Here is a 20826-nt window from a genome sequence, read left to right as displayed (position 1 = left end):
AACTGTTAACAATACAGACCAATTCTAGCATGTTGCATAATGAGTCAACAACACAATTTTTTTTCAATCAAATTCAATTGTATTAAACTGAGCAAGCAATTTTGCGACAGTGCCAATGAAAAACTCCCCTGAAACTGGAAGAAATGTCAGGCAGACCCTAAGCTCTAGGGTGGGCGGCCTTCTGCCTCGACCGTGTCGGGGTGAAAGAAGAGAGAGAGAGGGAGAGACAGAGAGAGAGATACAAGTAGTAGCAATAACAATAATAGCAAATATAATACCGTAGTGTAAGATAGTATATGATAATATAATATAGTACAACAGTTAAGTGTCCATTTGTGCGTGCGTGCGTGCGGGTGTGCGTGTGCGTGTGCGTGTGCGTGTGCGTGTGCGTGTGTGTGCGTGCGTGCGTGCGCTCTGGGGGGTCCCTAAACTTCCTCTGTGTTCTGTGGTGCCTGGTACTGGCTGTTGTTTTATTGTTGTAATTAGCTGTCATTATTGGGAATGTCCTGACCTATCTCCTCTCCTCTCCTCTCCCTCTCCCTCTCCTCTCCTCTCCTCTCCTCTCCTCTCCTCTCCTCTCCTCTCCTCTCCTCTCCTCTAGTCCCTCTCTCTCCTCTCCTCTCCTTTCCCTCTCCTCTCCTCTCCTCTCCTCTCCTCTCCTCCCCTAAATTAAAAATAATATCTGCAATTTATATAGCGCTTTTCTAAGTACTCAAAGACGCTTTACATGTGTGTGGGGTCCAGGGGAGAGGACAAAAACAGAGAACAACTTTATTAAGAAAACCTCAGATAAGCAAAAGATAATAATTAAAAGCAATACAAACAAAAAAAGGGCGGTTTTGAAGGTAGGGAAGAGGGGGGGCGTCTCTGATGTGTTTGGGGAGTGCATTCCAGAGGGAGGGGGGGGGGGGGGCAGCCACAGAGAAGAGGCCTGTCGCCCCAGGTACGGAGCCTGGTCTTGGGGACCTCCAGGCGTCACTGGACCTGAGGGAACGGGACGGGACATGTGGCTGGAAGAGGGCACAGAGGTAGGGGGGGGGGGGGCAGGTTGTGCAGTGCCTTGTAGGTGGTGAGCAGCGAGACAGTGGAGGTCGTGGAGGACTGGCATGATAATTATGGTCTCTGGACAGGGTTTCAAGATCTGCTTATTATAATTTCCCCGTAAGATTTTATTTGAAAATAGCCGATCTACAAGCTCACAACGCGTCGCATCGCATGAGCTTGTAGATCTGCTATTTTCAAATGGCTGATGTATATGTTAAAGTGCTCATGTGGCCCATAGTCGCTTCTTTTGGGCTGGTTTTCCTAGACCTGGTTGCTTGTTTCTCTCACAGAATCTGGCAACACTGTCTCTGGAGCGGGTGTGAGTGAGCAGGTGGGCAGCTGAGTTTTTAACATATTGGGAGTTTATTGAGGACTTTGGAGGTGATGCCATGGAGGATGTTGTTGCAGTAGTCTAACCGGGATGACATACATACGTATGGAACCAAACAAAACAGCATAAATGCCATGAGAATCTTTTCCGATCTCAGAATGCTCTGGTGTTGTGGTCATAGAGCGCTCTGATATCAGTCAATTTCCATTTTCGTCTCTTGTAATGCATTCAAATGAACGATAATTCATCCCCACGATCCCGTGTGTAAAATGCTCCTCCACTAGCCTCCCCTCTCCTCTCCTCTCCTCAGACCCCCCCCTCCCCTCCCCTCACCCCCCCTCTCCTCTCCTCTCCTCTCCTATTGTCCCCTGAGGGAGGATCACATGTCTGGTTCCACAGACGACCACATTGTTGACGTTCAGATGACACCCTGCAGTTCAACACTACAGGTAGGCTCTATCTATCTATCTATCTATCTATCTATCTATCTATCTATCTATCTATCTATCTATCTATCTATCTATCTATCTATCTATCTATCTGTCTATTGACACATTGTGAGATATGTATTTGTTTGTTTGTTTGTTTATTGATTGATTGATGTATATGTATTTATTGATTTATTGATGTAGCCTATGTGTGTATGTATTTATTGATTTATTAATAAATACATAAATAGGACTTACGTGGTTAATTTATAATGCATTTTAAGTTGTAATCCATGGACCCCAGGGGGGTCCCTAGTCCCTACATGATTTTGGGGGGTGTCCAGATGACAATGAAGTGACAATTTAAGGACTTTTAAGCACTTTTTAATAAAAAAATATTATTTCTTAAATTAAATGAAAAAAGACCATTACTGCATCAAAAGTAATCTACAAACTTTACTACACAAATGCTGATCTACAAACACTGCAGCGCCTCGCGCTGCGAGGTGTTGTGAGCTTGTAGATCAGCTATTTTCACAATATTTATCTGTGGAAGTCCCCAGTTCAAATATGATTATTTTGGGGGGGTCTCTAGTTCAAACATGATTATTTTGGGGGGTCTCCAGTTCAAATATGATTATTTTGAGGGGTCGTAAACTGGAGCCGTGATGGAATGCATCGGAATGTCGGAAAGAGAAGCACATGAATAAACACTATATTTCAATAATTGCAAACTTAATTGGTTAAGGAAAAAAAATACATATCACACATTGTGTTATCAGATCAGTTTTTTTTTTGTACGTGCACATTGTATAATTTTATTGAGGTTGACAGGCTCTTAACACATCTAGTGCCAGAGGTTTTTTAAAACAGAGTACATCTAGTGCCAGTGCTTCTTAGCGTATTCGCTGATCTGTTTAGAGACGTAGACGCCACGACGAGGACGCGGATGAGTCGTGCTGCGCTATGAACTTGTAGATCTGCTATTTTTGAAAAATGTAGACAATTTGTCCAATCTTTGAGTAAATATATTATTTTAAAGCGAACATTTTTAACTCAAATCTTTGCTTCTGGGGATCCCTGGAACAAAAATATTTTGAGATGGGGGTCCGCGGCCAGTGGTTTGAGCACCACTGATAATAACATGAGTTTTTTCAGAAAACTGTAGTGTCGGACTCAGGTCTTAGTGGGTTAAGTACAGTAATACAAAAGCACTTTGTTTGTGTCTAGCAGGGTTAGCTACTTGCAGACAGTGTGGGTCTGCAGGTGGTATTGAGGTCGGACAGGAAACCTGAAACCTGCTTTTCTTCTGGCCCCCAACAGACACCCGATATACAGTATGTGTGTCCACGCAGCATCCTAATGTACTGCACCTCGGAACTCGGGTCTGTCTATCATTATGTGTAATACCCGAGTGGATCCGAAAAGACCCGTAGTATGCCTACTGCGTGTGCGCGCGGCTGCACTAATCAGGAGAGAAATGCAATGAAGTGCTGTTTAACTTGTGTGTGATGTGTTGCACGATGTTTTAGGCTAGTAGCTCAAAAAAATTGAGCTACGCAATGCATGTGCACCAGCGGTGTTTAAGTAAAAGTATCAGTACTGCAATGTAGAAACACTCTATTACAAGTGGAAGTCCGGAACGACACGACGCAGTGTGAGCTTGTAGAGCGGCTATTAGTGCAGTAGCTACTTGAGTAAATGTACTTAGTTACTTTGCACTGATGTTGCACCGCACTGCAAGTGCAAGGCAAGCCCGCTGCGAGGTGAAAAGCTAAGCTTTAATCATAAAATGGTCTTTGGTCAATAGCTGCTGTTATTTCATAGAGTCCACATTTATTTACAAAGAAAACCTTTTGTCACACATATTACATTAACACCTCTGCGCATAGTTATTTATTTTTGTATTGTTTCATTATGCGCTTTTTTGAAGGGGTGTCTGCAGGGTCGGGGTCTGTAAAATCTCGTAAATAATCGGGTTTCAGAACAAATTTCACCAGTCCAATTAGGGTCCGGGTCCGAATTTTTTTTTTTGGAACGGGCCGGACAAAACTGTCACGGGTCCACTCGGGTTTGGTTTTGTTATTTGATTTTTTTTTCGGAACGGGTCGGAATTGGATCAGATTTCACATTTCCATTTCGGTTCTGGACCGCTTTTTTTTGACCCGTGAAGAGCTCTACTGTAAGGGTCCATTTGGTTCCATTTGTACAGAGTTACAGACCTGTAAGGGTCCATTTGGTTCCATTTGTACACTCTCAGAGTTAGAGACCTGTAAGGGTCCATTTGGTTCCATTTGTACAGAGTTACAGATCTGTAAGGGTCCATTTGGTTCCATTTGTACACTCTCAGAGTTACAGACCTGTAAGGGTCCATTTGGTTCCATTTGTACAGAGTTACAGACCTGCAAGGGTCCATTTGGTTCCATTTTTTGTACACTTTCAGAGTCATGGTGGTCCTTGAAGTGAAAACGCTTGAGATCCACTGCGCTAACATGAAGCTTCATGTATCTATTCCGTTGTGTTTCCAGAGAGCTGTGGAACGATGAAGGTGTGGCTGGTGGTCTTCCTCCTGGTGCTGACGGAGGAGGTGGTGAAGGTTTGTAGTGGCCAATATGACAATACTAGAATGTGTGATATTTAATATGTATATCGTTGCTGTCGGGCAGAAACCTCATATCTATCTTTTATTTCATTTCATTTTTTACTTTTTGTGTTTTTTTGTGAATTAACGACCTACTTAGCTTAGGTCTGTTATCAGTTTGTTTGTCCTATTTACAGCTTTGTCCTAATGTCCTAATAAAGTAGATGTTTTTAATGGTTGTTTTCTCCTCCCCCCGTGTAAAGCTTAATTTGGGTACTTAGAAAAGCGCTAAATACATTGTTTATGTAATTATTATACTTTTGTGAGTCATAATGAACTAAATTATCGTCTCCAACGTCTCCCATGTCCAAAACAGTTACTTTTCAGGATACAAATTGAAAAGCATCAAAAGTAGCAGATCTACAAGCTCGAAGCGCGTCGCTTGTGGCTCTGCTACTTTTTATGCTTTTGTGTGACGCTGTAGTATGATCAAGTACAGCGTTAACCCATTAAAGCCGGGAACGCATCTGTGTCATTTTTAGATTTCTTTGGGCTATTCAAAAAATAGCAGATCTACAAGCTCATAGCGCGGCACCGAGTGCCGCGCTATGAGCTTGTAGATCTGCTATTTTTTGGGGGGGAAATCTTGGAAATGTTGTGCAACTCTTTGAATAATATTTTTTTAAGCGAACATTTTGTAACTCAAATCTTTGCTTCTGGGGGATTCTACAAATATCTTCTAAATCCTAATAGTAAAAAAAAAAGAAAATGTCAAGGACCACCCAAAATGATACGTATTTGGCCGTGGACCCCCATTTAAAAAAAAAATGTTCCAGGGACCCCCAGAAGTTGTAACAGAGTTACAAATGTTCGCTTTGAAAAAAAAATCAAAGATTTGCACAAATGTTCATGATTTTTCAAAATTAGCAGATATACAAGCTCATAGCGCGCTATGAGCTTATGTAGCTGCTATTTTTTAATAGCCCAAAGAAATCTAAAAATCTTTCCCGGTCTAAATAGGTTTATATATAAATAAAAAAAAACACTAAATGCTAGAATATGGAGATTAGAAGTTTCTGCCCCGAACGGCAACGTTTGTGCTGCGATCTCCACGGCCAGGTGCATGCTGGGTGGTGTGAGCCGGGCTGTGACTGCAGGGTGGACGTGAAGCTGACCATCTGCTCCGGGGCGGGTTTCACCCGCTACCCGCTCGCCCTCCCCCCCTCCACCGAGCTGCTGGACCTGAGCCACAACCTGCTGTCCTCCCTGGCCCCGCGCTCCTTCCAAGGCAAGCCTCAGCCACCTAGGTGTCGCCCAAAACACTCCACCTCACCTCACGACACCCTCTGTCCAATGAGGTTCCTAAGTCTCCAGTGGTGGGAAAAGTACTGAAACGTTTTACTCAAGTAAAAGTACAGATACTGTGTAACGTAGTAGACATACTCTGTTTCAAGTAAACGTCATGTAATCAAAATTTACTTGAGTAAAAGTACAAACGTATTGGTATCAAAATTTACTTCAAGTACCAACAGTTGAAAGTACTCATTATGCAGAATGTCCCATTTCACAAGTTTTCAAAACATATTTTGAAAATAGCAGATCTAAATCAGCTATTTTCAAATAGCCGAAGTATATAGGGATAAAGTGGTTAATGGATGTTTTGCAATAATAAGAAACATCTACAAAGTAACTAGTAACTCAAGTTTTCAAATAATTGTAGTGAAGTAAAAAGTACTAATATTTGCATCTGAGATGTAATGGAGTAGAAGTAAAAGTACTGAACATTTTAAATATTCAAGTAAAGTAAAACATTACTCAAATTTGTACTTAACACACTTGAGTAAATGTACTTACCTACACTCCACCTCACCACACCTGTTGACTAAGGTTCCTTGTCTCCCGACACCTCTATTGAATAAGGCTCCTTGTCTCCCTGAGTCACGTCTATAAGGCAGCGCTCGAGCGAGGTTATCATATTTACCTGAAACTAATAAAATAATTAAAACTAGAATTGGAAAAACAAACAGAAAACCCCCCAAAAACATTAAAATAAAACAAAGACAGGTGACTAAAGGTATTTCATGTTTACACAATTAAAACAAACTAAAATCATAGTGAAAATGTAGCCTGGCATCCAGACTGATCGCTAAGTTCAGCGTTTTTTTGTTTGTTCTCACTTCGCTTTACAGTCTGGCAAGCCTCCTATCTTCGTGCACAAACGGGAGAAAACGGCCTGCGGCTTCTGATTAGGTATTGGTTCTGGACTGGACGGCCCCCTTCTAATGCGTGAGGGGGCCGTGTTTTTTCACCTTTTTTCATTATTGTTTCATAATTTGCTTGGAAAATTAAAAATGTATAATAATAAATCAATAAAATAAAATAATTGAAAAAAGTAATTGAAAAAAATTACGAAGGACAATATCAGTCACCAGAACCAAGGAAGGGTGTTTTCAATCAATCTAACATGGCTAAAATGGTGTTTGACATTACGATATTACGGTATTTGGATAGGAAAGGGCTGTGTCTGATAAAATGAATACCAAATATCTAAATCTAAATACTGGATCAAGCAACTTAAAAACTGTCTGGGGTTAAAATGGCCCCAAACATGTTTTAAAGTGAAATCCCTTGAAACTTAATATTTTGGGTGGATAATATTGACCCATTTGCTCCCGCTGGGGAAATTCTGTTTCAGCTCAACCAACTGATTGCTGCCCACAAGCGCCGTGGAGCAGTTAGAGCAGGGGTCTTCAACCTTTTCAGGCCAGGGACCCCCAAACTGATGGGGTGATGGATCAGGGACCCCCTACCTCGTAGGGTAGGGGGGCCACCACATATATCGTATATTTATGTATAAAATTGTGTTTTATATGAAACAATGGTTGCCTGCTCCTATACAGGTTGTCCCAGTAGTAGCCATGGTTCACATCACTCTCGTCTGTCACAAGCGTCATGACGCTACTTGTTCATTTTTTTATTTATTTTTTTACATTTACAACCAGTACATCTACTGTACATAAACTGCCTGAACGTTTAAGTAGATGTGCTGGTTGTAAATGTAAAATTAAAATATGTCATGTTTAACACATTGACTGCCAGAATTATTTCATATTTTTTTAGCCAGTGCCAGAGTTTTTCATTGGAAAAAAAAAAGTACTCAGGAGCCGAAATACAGCATTTTTAAGTTTTAAGTTAACAAGGAAGTGGATAGGAGTCTAGATCTTCAACTAATAATATCTCCTTGGTCTTGGTGGAATTGGAAAAAAAAAAACATAAAAAAAAAAAAAAAAGTTTTAAAAATGTTTAAAAACAAAAAGATTGTTTAATCTAACAACAATTTCGCGGACCCCCTGCAGTACCTCCGCGGACCCCCTAGGGGTCACGGACCCCCTGTTGAAGACCTCTGAGTTAGAGGGTTAAGTGTCTCGCTCAAGGACGCTTCAACCAGTTACATATGACACATTGCTGGCCAGGCCGGGAATCGTACCTGGTACCTGCAGTTCCCCAGACAGGCTCTCTCACCATTCAGCTATGAAACCTTATCTTCGAATATTTTAATTTATTTTCATATTCTTTATTTCTTTTACCATCATGGAACCAACATGAGGAATTGATAAGAACCGGAATCAATGAGCAGAATCTGAATTAGAGTTGATAAATTCCTCGCTTGGGTGGTGCAGTGGCACAGTGCCTGCCCACCACCGCAGAGGTTGTGGGTTCGAATCCACCGATTTGTCGAGCGTCTATACGAACACAATTGGCCCGAGGTCAGGGGAGGGAAGCCGGGCGGGGAGGGTACTCCTACGGGCTGGGGGCAGCACCTGTCAGCAGGGAGTGTTGGGCGGGAGGAGTAGGACGAAGGCTCTACGTCCTCCCGGTGGGGGCTCCTCACTGGCAGGTTAGTTAGTAGGATACAACAGCAGTGACAACACACAAATGTGTGAGTAATCAATTGGCAAAAACAAGTAAAATTGGGGAGAAAAAGGAATAAAAAGTCAAACATAATGATAATAATAACGATACCCTCTTCCAAGGGGCTCGCAAGCTGCGTATCCTGCTGCTGCAGAACAACAGCATCAGCACCGTGGAGGACGGAACCTTCTCCCACCTGGAGTTCCTGCAGAGACTGGACCTGAGCAGGAACCGCCTGTCTATCCTGGGCCAGGTTAGTACATAGACTTGACCTGAGCAGGAACGGGGGCATATCTATGTTCCCCAGGTTCTATGTTGCCCGGGATCTATGTTCTCCGCTTACCTAACCCTAAGCTAAACCCTAACCCTGAGGTAAATGGGGAACATAGAACCCGGGGAACAAAGAACCTAGGGAACATAGGGATGTATGTATTGGGATTTTTGGCTAATTCTGAGGCCAACTCTCGACATCGAGGTTTTCTTGCAGAAAAGCTATGCTAAAGGGTAATTAGCTCAGATGGTAGAGTGCTCGCTTAGCATGCGAGAGGTGACAGGATCGATACCCGCATTCTCCAATTAGTTGTTTATCCAGATAATAACTGGTCTTTATGGGCAATAACTGCATTTATAGAGGTGCTCGGACCATTACCCGCATTCTACAGACTCACTAGAATATTGACAGATGTCTGGTTTTACATTCCAGTTGAATCAGTCAAAGCCTGTATGCCATTTTTAAAGGTGTCAGTCAGCACTGTGGAGCTTACCTCAAAGACACAGCGATTTCAGGCCAATTTTGAGCAGGTGCTAACATTCTCCTCTGCAACGCCACATAGCGCCTCAAACAATTACATATACTTACAAGCATAAACGGAAAGCCTGAACAGGGACTTGAACCCTGGACCCTCAGATTAAAAGTCTGATGCTCTACCGTCTGAGCTATCCAGGCTCTGCTTGGAATTCTCATCAATGAACTTTGGAGCCACATAAAGAAACATAATTTGACAGCCAATGACATGGCATTTTTTCTTGAAGCCCTGTATCGTACAGTACAGACAACACACTTCTGGCAAACATTCTTTCTGATTATATAGTTTGAGATAAGCACCTATGGCATTGGTATACTCGTGTATCCAATTAGTTCTTTATCCGGATAATAACTGGTCTCTATGGGCAATAACTGCATTTGTAGAGGTGCTGGGACCATAACCTGCATTCTTCAGACTAGAATCTATTGACAGATGTGTGGTTTTACTTTCCAGTTGAATCAGCCAAAGACTTGATGACATATTTAAAGGTGTCAGCGCTGTGGAGCTTACCTCAAAGACACTGCCAATTTAGGCCGATTTTAAGCATGAATTAAAGCATGCACTACCATGCTCTGCTGCAACAACACCTCAAATATTGACATATTCTTGCAAGCATGAACAGGGACTTGAACCCTGAAGATTAAAAGTCTGATGCTCTACCGTCTGAGCTATCCAGGCTCTGCTTGGTATTCACATCAATGAAGATTGGAGCCACAGAAAGAAAGCAAATTTTACAGCCATTTTTTCTTGAAGCCCTGTATCGTACAGTATAGACAATTCCCCGGGTTCTATGTTCCCCACTTACCCAACCCGAGCCTTACCCTAAGCCTTACCCTAAGCCTTACAGTACGTTTTAACAGCGGGCAACTCTCGGGCGACATCGTCCAAAAGATAAAGAAAATCCATCTTTCATCGCCCCCCCCGCCCACTTCGCCCTATCGCCAGTAGTTGCCGGCTCTCATAGACATATAATGCACTTCCGGAAAATACTATCCTGATCACCCGCTGTTAAAACGCACCGTTACCCTAACACTAACCCTAACCCTAACCCTAACACTAACACTAACACTAACACTAACACTAACACTAACACTAACCCTAACCCTAATACTAACACTAAACAATAACCCTAACCCTAACCCTAACCCTAACCCTAACCCTAACACTAACACTAACACTAAACAATAACCCTAACCCTATAACACTAACACTAACACTAACACTAAACCATAACCCTAACCCTAACCCTAACACTAACACTAACACTAACACTAACACTAAACCATAACCCTAACACTAACACTAACACTAACACTAACCCTAACCCTAACCCTAACCCTAACACTAACACTAAACCATAACCCTAAGGTAAGTGGGGAACATAGAACCCGGACAACATAGAGATGACCCTTTAGGATTATAATAACCTGCACTGGGCCAGGTTATTATTATTGTGTTTTTATTCGCTTTTATAAAAGCGGGTTTGCTTGTTTAGTTTAGTTTAGTTTAGATTTTGTGAAAAAAAGCGTATAATTTTAGTTTGGTTTTGATTTGCTTCAGTTTTAGTTTCAGTGTTTTTTTTATTGAAATATGGATTAGTCGGGGGCAAGATTCAACAAGGGCCGAAAAATGAATCTGCTATGTTCGGCCATTTTTTAAATTTTGAAGATAAAGACAAACTGAGGACATCCTGCTCCATGATTTTAGTTAGTTTTAGTTAGTATTGTAAACACACCAAGTGTTTGAAGGGAAGCCTTGTTTTTTAATTGTATTTCCGTTAATTCAAATGGATTTGTTAATCTACTCTCTGTTATTTCGTTAGTTTGAGTTGACTCTAATAACCGTGGGGTGTGAATTGCAGGGCTTCTCTCTGGGGCTGGGCTTCCTCAAGGAGCTTCAACTGGCCTACAACTGGCTGTCTGTCCTGGACAGTGACAGCTTCTACCACCTGGATGCTCTGCAAAGACTCAACCTCACAGGTAATTTATCAAATATTATCTAACTATCACAGATTAGATTGATCTATTATACTATCTATTATAGATTAGATCTATCATCTTTATACTGTCTAGTATAGATTAGATCTAGTATCTATTATACTATCTATTATAGATTAGATCTATCATCTTTATACTATCTAGTATAGATTAGATCTGGTATCTATTTAAGACAGTGACAGCTTCTACCACCTGGAGGCTCTGCAGAGACTCAACCTCACAGATGAACCAAAATGGCTCTTTTTATCTACAAGAACTAAGTGAACGATGTCATGCTCAGTGTTGCAGAGGTCTTCACGGCTCCAATATGACCGACCCGGAGCCGACTGGACCCTATATGGGCTATTATTAGAAAACGGAGGTCCGGACCCGTACAAACCTCGGACCCGTACAAAACCTGAGGCCCCGAAATGCTTGAATGCCAAAGTTGTTTGCCAATTGCTGACGTCATTATTACAAGTTGTCCAGCGATAAATAAGACTTGCGTTTCTTCGCTTATTATAAGCCACTTGAGACTTGTTTTTCTGTAAAGTTGCTTGTAAATATTGGTAGTTACGAATTGCAATTTTTTTAGGCCTGTTTCGAAAGTATAGTTGTTTATTTGGGTTTTGCTTCCTATTGTTGTTTAAACCAGTGGTTCTCACACATTTTCATGTCAAGGACCCTCAAATTAATATGTACTTGTCCTTGGCAGACACGGACACGTTGTGAGCTTGTAGATCGGCTATTTTCAAAAGGTCGATGTATAGGTTTAAAGTGCTCATGTGGCCTATATTGCCGCTTCTTTTGGTCTTGTTCTCATAGACCAGGTTGCTTATTTCCCTTGCAAAATCTAGGAACAATGGTCCTGCTGCCTTTTTTCCGATGTTTTCACCCGGGGACCTGTCTCTGCCTGTCTCTAACCTTAACCTCACAGAAACTAGGCCTAAATCTAACCTCAAAACCTGGTTTGCGGCACATTGTAACCTTGTAAATTGGCTATTTGTCGCTTTTTTAAATGACTTTTCAGTTTTTTCATGACGTATAGCCTGCCTCCACCTTCTGGGGTGGTTCTCGTTATAATGGAAATGTGAAGAAAAAACTGAACTTCACGGCTTCTGAAATGTTCCAGGTTATACATTTAGCTTTGTAGTGGAATAATAGACCGCCGAAGTCTGACGTCATTTACACATCCTTTGTTTGTCTACCTGGTTCGCAGTTTTCCACCCCCGTTCTGAATCCCATAGACGTATTTAATATCGCGTCAAATAAGAACTGTGTTCCAAAAATAAACAAATGACCACGGCGGGTTGACTCATATGGATATGAAGCATCAACTGACGGTGAGAAAACGCTAATGTTACTTCCGCCAAATTAGTTACATTTTCGCCAGAAACAGACTGTATCAAATATAAGTGACTGACTATCATAAACTATACAGAACCTCCTCCCTGACAATAACGCCGACACGCGGTGTTTATTTTTGGACCACAATTCTTATATGAGACGATTCTAAGATGACCCAATGTTATTCTCCATAGAGAAATTACTTCCGCAAACCTGGGGATGAACGAGTGACGTCAGGACTTCGGTGCTCTATACCAAAATAATAATAATACATACGATTTATATAGCGCTTTTCTAGGTACTCAAAGTCGCTTTACAGAAGCAAGCTTTATTAGGAAGAACGAGTTAAAAAAGGTTAAAAAATGATAAAATAAAGTATAAACAAAATTTTGGGATTTTAGTAGGGAATGCAAGTCTTAAAAGGTGGGTTTTGAGTGTGGTTTTAAACATGGTGAGGGTGGGGGCAGCTCTGTTAGGAAAAATGAATCTTCAACTGTTTTCTATCTATTTAATTTATCTTTCTATTTGTCCATCCGTCCATCTAATGCAATGAATGGATGGACGGACAGACAGACAGGTATTCACAGCATTCAGACCAGTAATATAATGTAATGTAATGTAATTACAGGTAATCAGATCCACAACATTCAGACCAGAGCGTTTGGCTCCATGAGTGCGTTGCGACAGCTCCACCTACAGGACAACATGTTAACTGCTCTGAACGCTGACATGTTCTCTATGCTGCGCTCCCTGGAGGTAAAAACCTATACAAATAATAATAAAATGAAAAAAATAAAAATATATAATAATAGTGGCTATTGTTGTTGTTATTATTGTTTTTATTATTATCATTAATATTGTTATTATTATTATTATTATTATTATTATTATTATTATTATTAGTAGTAGTAGTAGTAGTAGTAGTAGTAGTAGTAGTAGTAGTAGTATTATTATTATTGTAGGTATTGAACCTGAGAGGGAATCAGATCAGTCAGTCAGACAGACAGAAAGACAGACAGACAGACAGACAGTGGAGTGTTCATGTTATTATTATTACGGGGCCAGAGCTCAGCTCTGGACCTGTCTTATTATTGTACGTATTCTTCTGTTTCCGCCACTTTTCGCAGTTCTGGCTGAACCGTGCTGTCGCTTTTTACGAAACTCGGCCATATGGTAGATGGTCATGAAAAACTATCAAGAAATAAATCTCACAATCTTTCGTCAAAAGGTGGCGCTATAGCACTCAATTGAAAATGCCAAATTTGAACAGGTACAACTCATGCCCTGTTTGACCTACAGCCATAGAACTTCAATACACACATGCGTCTACTCATGATGAACAACTTTAACCCTCTGACTTTTGACCTCTGACCTTTAGATCTCCCACCATTTTGAATTATATGAAAAACAGTTAAAACCTATCTCCTCCTGGGATTTTTGAGTAATCTGCACGAAACGTTTTACACATGAACTTTGGACCTATGCCGACAAACTGATGCAAAAGATTTTCCATAAGTGAAAAAATTAAGCTTTAATGAGCCAATGAATATTGCAGTTTTATGACAATTATTCATCTGCCCCTAACACATACATGCAGACTCACATTTCTTTGAAACTTTGCGTTAATGTTGAGGGTCATTCCAAATATTACTGAAACCAATCTTACTCCAATTGGTCAAAGGGGGGCGCTATAGCGATTTTTTGAAAGTGCAAACTTTAAACAGGCAAAAGTCATGCCTCGTTTGGCCGACAGCCATTAAACCTGCTTACACATGTGCCTTGACTCATGAGGAACACATGTATCACGTTGACCAGTAAGCTCCCCCCTTAGATTGTCCGCAATTTTGAGCAGTTTGAAAAACACTTAAACCCAGGATTTTTCAGCTATTTGCGTGAAACTGTATCATCTGTGTGATCTCCTTTTTCACAGGTTCTTGTCTGTTGGTCCAATGGCTTCTCCCTTAAACGTGTGCCTCACAACCAGTTCAAGCCTCACTTGATGCGGACTTCATTAAAGTTGCATTGCACACAACATGATTGTGTCAATTAATACATGTGCAATTGTTAAACATAACCTGAAATACTTATTTGAGAGGGTATGTTTTTGCAATGTATGACATACTTCATTCTGAAAATAGCCGATCTACAATCTCAAAACTTTTCAGATAGCAACGTGTTTCTGAGTTTGTAGATCGGCTGCTTTCACTGGTTCACTTTTATCTTCAACAGACAACCTCAGCCTGGTCAAAGCTATAGCACTATAGGTAATGTTGCAGCCCGTCAATCCGAAGGTTGAGGGTTCGATTCCTGTTAATGGCAATCGGTTGACACGTCCAATCAATCCATTCTGCTTCCATCCTTCTCTCTCTTCAATCTATTGTTTCCATGTCTCTCTCTCTTCAATCTATTCCGTTTCCATGTCTCTCTCTCCGCCCTTAGATTGTTCGCAATTTTGAGCAGTTTGAAAAACACTTAAACCCAGGATTTTTCAGTTATTTGCGTGAAATGGTATAATCTGTCTGACCTCCGTTTTCACTGTATCAGGTCTGTTGGTCCAATGGCTTCCCGCTTAAGTGAATGTTTCACAACATCAAGGTTGCCGGTTCAAGCCTCACTTGGTGGAGACTTCATTTAAAGTGCATTGCAAACTACAAGACTGTATTAATGAATACATATGCAATTGATAAAGATAACATGAAATGCTTATCTGAAAAGGTCTCTTTTTGCAATGTATGACATACTTCATTCTGAAAATAGCCGATCTACAATCTCAAAACTTTTCAGATAGCAACGTGTTTCTGAGCTTGTAGATCGACTGCTTTCACTGGTTCACTTTTATCTTCAACAGACAACCTTAGCCTGGACAAAGCTATAGCACTATAGGTAGTGTTGCAGCCTGTCAATCCGAAGGTTGAGGGTTCGATTCCTGTTAATGGCAATAGGTTGAGATGTCCAATCAATCCATTCTGCTTCCATCTCTCTCTCTCTTCAATCTATTATGTTTCCATGTCTCTCTCTCTCTTCAATCTATTCTGTTTCCATGTCTCTCTCTCTCTCTCTCTCTCTCTCTCTCTCTCTCTTCAATCTATTCCGTTTCCATGTCTCCCTCTTCAATCTATTCCGTTTCCATGTCTCTCTCTCTCTCTCTCTCTCTTTTGAGGGGCGGCCATAGCTGAGTGGTTAGTGAGCCAGCCTAGGGAGCCAGAGGCCCTAGTTGCCCCAGGTACGATTCCAGGCCAGGCCAGCAAATGCAATTTGTCCCTGAGCAAGACTCTTAACCCCTAATTGCTCACAGGCCCTCATTGGAAACAAGACCGCAAGGACTTTCATGAACGGACCTGTTAAAGGAATTATCCTTATCTATTCCGTTTCCATGTCTCTCTCTCTCTCTCTCCGATCTACAATCTCACAACTTTTCAGATAGCAACGTGTTTCTGAGCTTGTAGGTCGGCTGCTTTCACTGGTTCACTTTTATCTTCAACAGACAACCTCAATCTGTACAAAGCTATAGCACTATAGGTAGTGTTGCAGCCTGTTAATCCAAAGGTTGAGGGTTCGATTCCTGTTAATGGCAATAGGTTGAGATGTCCATTCAATCCGTTCTGCTTCCATCTCTCTCTCTCTTCAGTCTATTATGTTTCCATGTCTCTCTCTCTCTCTTCAATCTATTCCGTTTCCATGTCTCTCTCGCTCTCTCTCTCTTCAATCTATTCCGTTTCCATGTCTCTCTCTCTCTCTTCAATCTATTCCTTTTCCAAGTCTCTCTCTCTCTTTCTCTTCAATCTATTCAGTTTCTCTCTCTCTCTCTTTCTCTTCAATCTATTCCGTTTCTCTCTCTCTCTCTCTCTCTTCAATCTATTCCGATTCTCTCTCTCTCTCTCTTTCTCTTCAATCTATTCAGTTTCTCTCTCTCTCTCTCTTTCTCTTCAATCTATTCCGTTTCTCTCTCTCTCTCTCTTTCTCTTCAATCTATTCCGTTTCTCTCTCTCTCTTCAATCTATTCCGTTTCTCTCTCTCTCTCTTTCTCTTCAATCTATTCCGTTTATCTCTCTCTCTCTTCAATCTATTCCGTCTCTCTCTCTCTCTCTTCAATCTATTCCGTCTCTATCTCTTACTCACACTCTCTCTCTCTCTCTCTCTCTCTCTCTCTCTCTCTCTCTCTCTCTCTCTCTCTCTCTGTCTCTCTCTCTCTCTCTCTCTATTCCCTGGCCCCGCTTATCGCTGCTTGCAGCTATATTTATTATTATTATTGTAGGTATTGAACCTGAGAGGTAACCAGATCAGTCAGACAGACGGAGGAGTGTTCATGTTATTATTATTATTGCGAACGCAGCGGAAGGAGGCGCGCCTCCGCGCAAGTGAAGCTTACTATGACACCATGCTCGGCTTGTGTGTCCGCGTCTCTGTGTGCAGTATTGTGTGCACTGCCTGTGTGCAGCCAAGTAAATGTCCAATATAGAGGTACCATACATCAAATGAAAGGTCTTTGAAAACTGAACACACCTGTCAAGGTTGCGTTTAAGCCCGCCCCTTCCCCCGGAAGCCACGCCCCGGAGAAGGCTCCTAAAAACTCCCCATTGAAACCCCATGTTAAATGAAAAGTGCCCGAATCGCTCCGAAACGTTTTCTACCCCCCCTAAGTGGGGGTCTACGAACAAATACTTCGGCCTCGGACTTTGCCTCCGCCCCCCGGAAGTGGGTGAAACAGGCACTTCAAACACTTTGTTGAATTGTTCAAAAACATTCAAAGTGTTTTTTTTGTGAATTTGTATTTTTCTAAGATGCTCCTTTTAACGCAGATTTATTTTGTATTTTTTATATATTTCTTTATTGGTTACTTTTTTTTTTGGCGTTCGCGTCTTACTTGTTATTATTATTGTAGGTATTGAACCTGAGAGGGAACCAGATCAGTCAGACAGACGGAGGAGTGTTCAAACCCCTGACCAGCCTGACTCTACTCAGTCTGACTCACAACCACATGAGCAGCATTCACTTCAAGGTCAGTGTGTGTGTGTGTGTGTGTGTGTGTGTGTGTGTGTGTGTGTGTGTGTGTGTGTGTGTGTGTGTGTGTGTGCGTGTGCGTGTGTGTGTGCGTGCGTGCGTGCGTCATAGTCATAGCCGGTTGTGTACTGTATGTCCTGAAACTAGCTGTTGCCATTGGCTATATTAAATTAATAGGCCTAAATATTGAGCAAATACAGGGCTAATTTCTCGGCTAAAATGTTACGAGACGGCAGACACTAATTGTGGTTATAGGTGAAATATAGATCGTTTACAGAGAAACTGCCATTGAAGTCCAGTAGTCTACTTCAGAATGTCCACTCGGCACCACCTGGCTGCCTGCTGCCCAATGCAGAGCTCTGGATACCCACTAATCCATTAATGGCGATTATGGCGATTTTTGAATTAGCCTATAACATGCTGATAGAATGGACACATCAGCCGTTAGGGTCAGGGCCGTGTTAACGTCAGAATGGGCCCACGACAAAGGCCGATTTTCGGTTTATCTTAGTATAAAAATAGAAGACAGCACGTGTCGTAGGATACTCTTTTCTTTACCATCTAAAACCAAACAAACTCAGCTGATGTGACATCAGAGGCCTCGCTGCCTCGCCCACACCCCCACCCCAACCTAGATACAGCCCGAAAATCTTTTTTTGATGAAATAAAAGTTAGGTTTCCCAGTAGGTTTATATCGTCTTAAATCTTTTTTTTTTTTACATAAATAAAATATAAATACTAATAAATAGACTCATAATAATAATAGTTGTTGTTGTTTTCAGACCTTCGTGTCTCTGCACACACACAGCAGTCACATCCTGTTCCAGGGGAATCCCTGGCTGTGTGACTGTGAGCTGCAGAGAGTCTTCCGGAAGCTCCGTTCTGTCCAGAGACTCTACCTGGACGACTACCTCAACCTGAGCTGTGAAGCCCCGCCCATACTGCGCGGGTAATTATTATTAGTATTATTATTATCCTTCATATCCTACATATAACTTAAGGAATGTCAGTCTGTCTGAAGTGCTTGGTTCTCCTCAGTGGCAGAAGCAATTGCTCTCTACTTGAACATGCCCAGTGGTGGAAAAAGTACTCAAATGTTTTACTTAAGTAGCCTATTGATACTGCAATGCAGAAGTACTCCGTTATAAGTAAAAGTCCGGAATAAAAAATGTACTTGAGTAAAAGTACAAAAGTATTGGTATCAAAATGTACTTAAAGTACCAAAAGTAAAAGTAGTCAAATGTTTGAAATTAGCTGATCTACAAGCTCACAACGCGTTCGGCTATTTTCAAATAGCCTGTGTATAAAATAGGGCTGAAGTGGTTAATGTATGTTTTATAATGTCATAATTTGGTAGCACTTGCAATGCATCCCATGTGTATAACGCATTATACACGTACTTATAAGGCATCTGAAAAGTAACTAGTAACAAAAGTTGTCAAAGTGGAGTAAAAGTACTATTTGCCTCTGAGATGTAGTGGAGTAGAAGTTAAAGTACTGAAAACTGGAAATACTCAAGTAAAGCAAAAATAAGTCAAAATTGTACTTAAGTACAGTACTTAGTTACTTTACACCACTGCACATGGCCATTCTTCATTAGCAAATGCCTGTTTTTCACTTTACCCAAATTCAAGCTGTTTATTAGCCTTTTTTGGAAACACTGTCTAACTCTACGACCGCAGTTTTGGTCCCCCCGGACTATGGGATTGGGATCAGTGTTGCCAAATTTAGCGAGAGGAATAAGCAACCAGGTCTATGAAAACAAGCCCAAAAGAAGCGGCCACATGAGCACTTCAAACCCGTATGTCGGCTATTGACATATATAGCTTTGAAAATAGCCAATCTACAAGACCAACAGCCACTTTCCATCCCTGATATACTGTCTGTGCACAGCGGATAACCCACACTGCACATCCTTTGGGTGCTCATATCCCCTATGGAATTATGGTTGAAGTGGTTAACATGATTGTGATACTGTAACTAATTTAGTGTTGGGTCCCCGGACCCAGTGGTGTAAAGTAACTAAGTACATTTACTCAAGTACTGTACTTAAGTAAAATGTTTAGGGATTTGTTACATTTGTGGAGTATTTCCAAATTTCAATACTTTTACTTCTACTCCACTACATCTCTAAGGCATTTATTTTTTTATTTTTACTCCACTATAATTATTTAAAAACTTTAGTTACTAGTTACTTTTTAGATTTAGATTTTTATTACTAAAGATACATTAACCACTTAAGCTCTCTATATATTTCGGCTATTTGAAAATAGCCGATCTACAAGCTCACAAGGCGTCGAGATGCGACACGTTGTGAGCTTGTAGATCTGCTATTTTCAAAATATATATATTTTTTAACATTTTGAAAACTTGAAATGGGACATTCTGCATAATGAGTACTTTCTACTTTTGGTACTCTAAGTACTTTTTTATACCAATACTTTTGTACTTTTACTCAAGTAAATTCTGAGAGTATTTTACAGATAACGTATTTCTACATTGCAGTATTGATACTTTTACTTTTACATTTGAGTACTTTGTCCACCACTGCCCTGGACCCCACTTTGACAACCACTGCCCTAGGGGTCCCGGACCCCCAGTTGAAGACCCCTTCTTTATCTCCGTGGCAACAGGTACCATCTGACCGACGTTGACACGGAGCTGTGCATGGCCGAGACCGTCACCGTTCTGATCATCACCGTTACCATCATAGTCACCGTGCTGGGCGCCATGCTGATGGGAGAGAGGAAGAGGAGGATGAAGAAGAATGTGATGCACTGGACGCAGCAGGGGGAGGAGTCTGAAGACTCCGACCACAACTGAAGCCAAGGGCCCAGCTTCCTGCTTTGAAATTGAGTCTATATAGGAAGTGACAGTTCATATGAATGGCCTGTAGTTTCACTGTTTTACCCCTGCTGGTGTCAGAAAGATATTTTCTCAATGCAAGTGGGTGGGTTTTTGACGAACTTTAGACTTGATTTTCTTACCTTAATAAACATTGTCATAAATACTATATGCTTCCAGTCGCTAGTTTAAAGTCTTCTTTCAATCATCATGATATGCGTTTTGGTAAATTATGGTCCCATTTATTTTTAAATTAACGATAAAGTAGGGTATGCTCTAGGAGAGGCGGGATGATTTGATTGACAAGCTACACAACCAATAGCATTCATTCTCCGCCCCTGCTCTTGATTGACAAGGTACCCAACCAATAGAATTCATTTAGCGATTGTTTTCCGGTTGCTTTTTTGTATAAATTAAAGACGGCGGATTTCAAATAGCTGAAAAATCGGCTTCATTTACGGTCTGTAGAAAACCAATTGCATCACTTTGTCCATAAATATTTTACAGTCTATGACTGAAGCACTTTTTTACTGCTGTAAAAGTAGCAATTCCTCCA

At 41.2% G+C, this 20826-nt stretch overlaps 1 protein-coding gene across 1 annotated transcript; it reads left to right on the top strand.

The window, feature by feature from the left end:
* Window positions 1-4345: 4345 nt before the first annotated feature.
* Window positions 4346-20572, top strand: LOC308100699 (uncharacterized protein; the record flags this gene model as incomplete). Its single annotated transcript, XM_080449767.1, has 8 exons — window positions 4346-4399; window positions 5504-5672; window positions 8419-8549; window positions 10964-11081; window positions 13054-13181; window positions 17308-17424; window positions 18209-18375; window positions 20060-20572. 8 exons carry the CDS (start codon window positions 4346-4348, stop codon window positions 20247-20249), a joined length of 1074 nt encoding a protein of 357 aa, XP_080305893.1. The 3' UTR covers window positions 20250-20572.
* Between the last annotated feature and the right edge of the window lie 254 nt (window positions 20573-20826).

Source organism: Gymnoscopelus braueri (assembly GCF_963280865.1).
Source record: "Gymnoscopelus braueri genome assembly, chromosome: 14".
Taxonomy (NCBI): domain Eukaryota; kingdom Metazoa; phylum Chordata; class Actinopteri; order Myctophiformes; family Myctophidae; genus Gymnoscopelus; species Gymnoscopelus braueri.
This window is presented reverse-complemented; position numbering and strand designations above follow the sequence as displayed.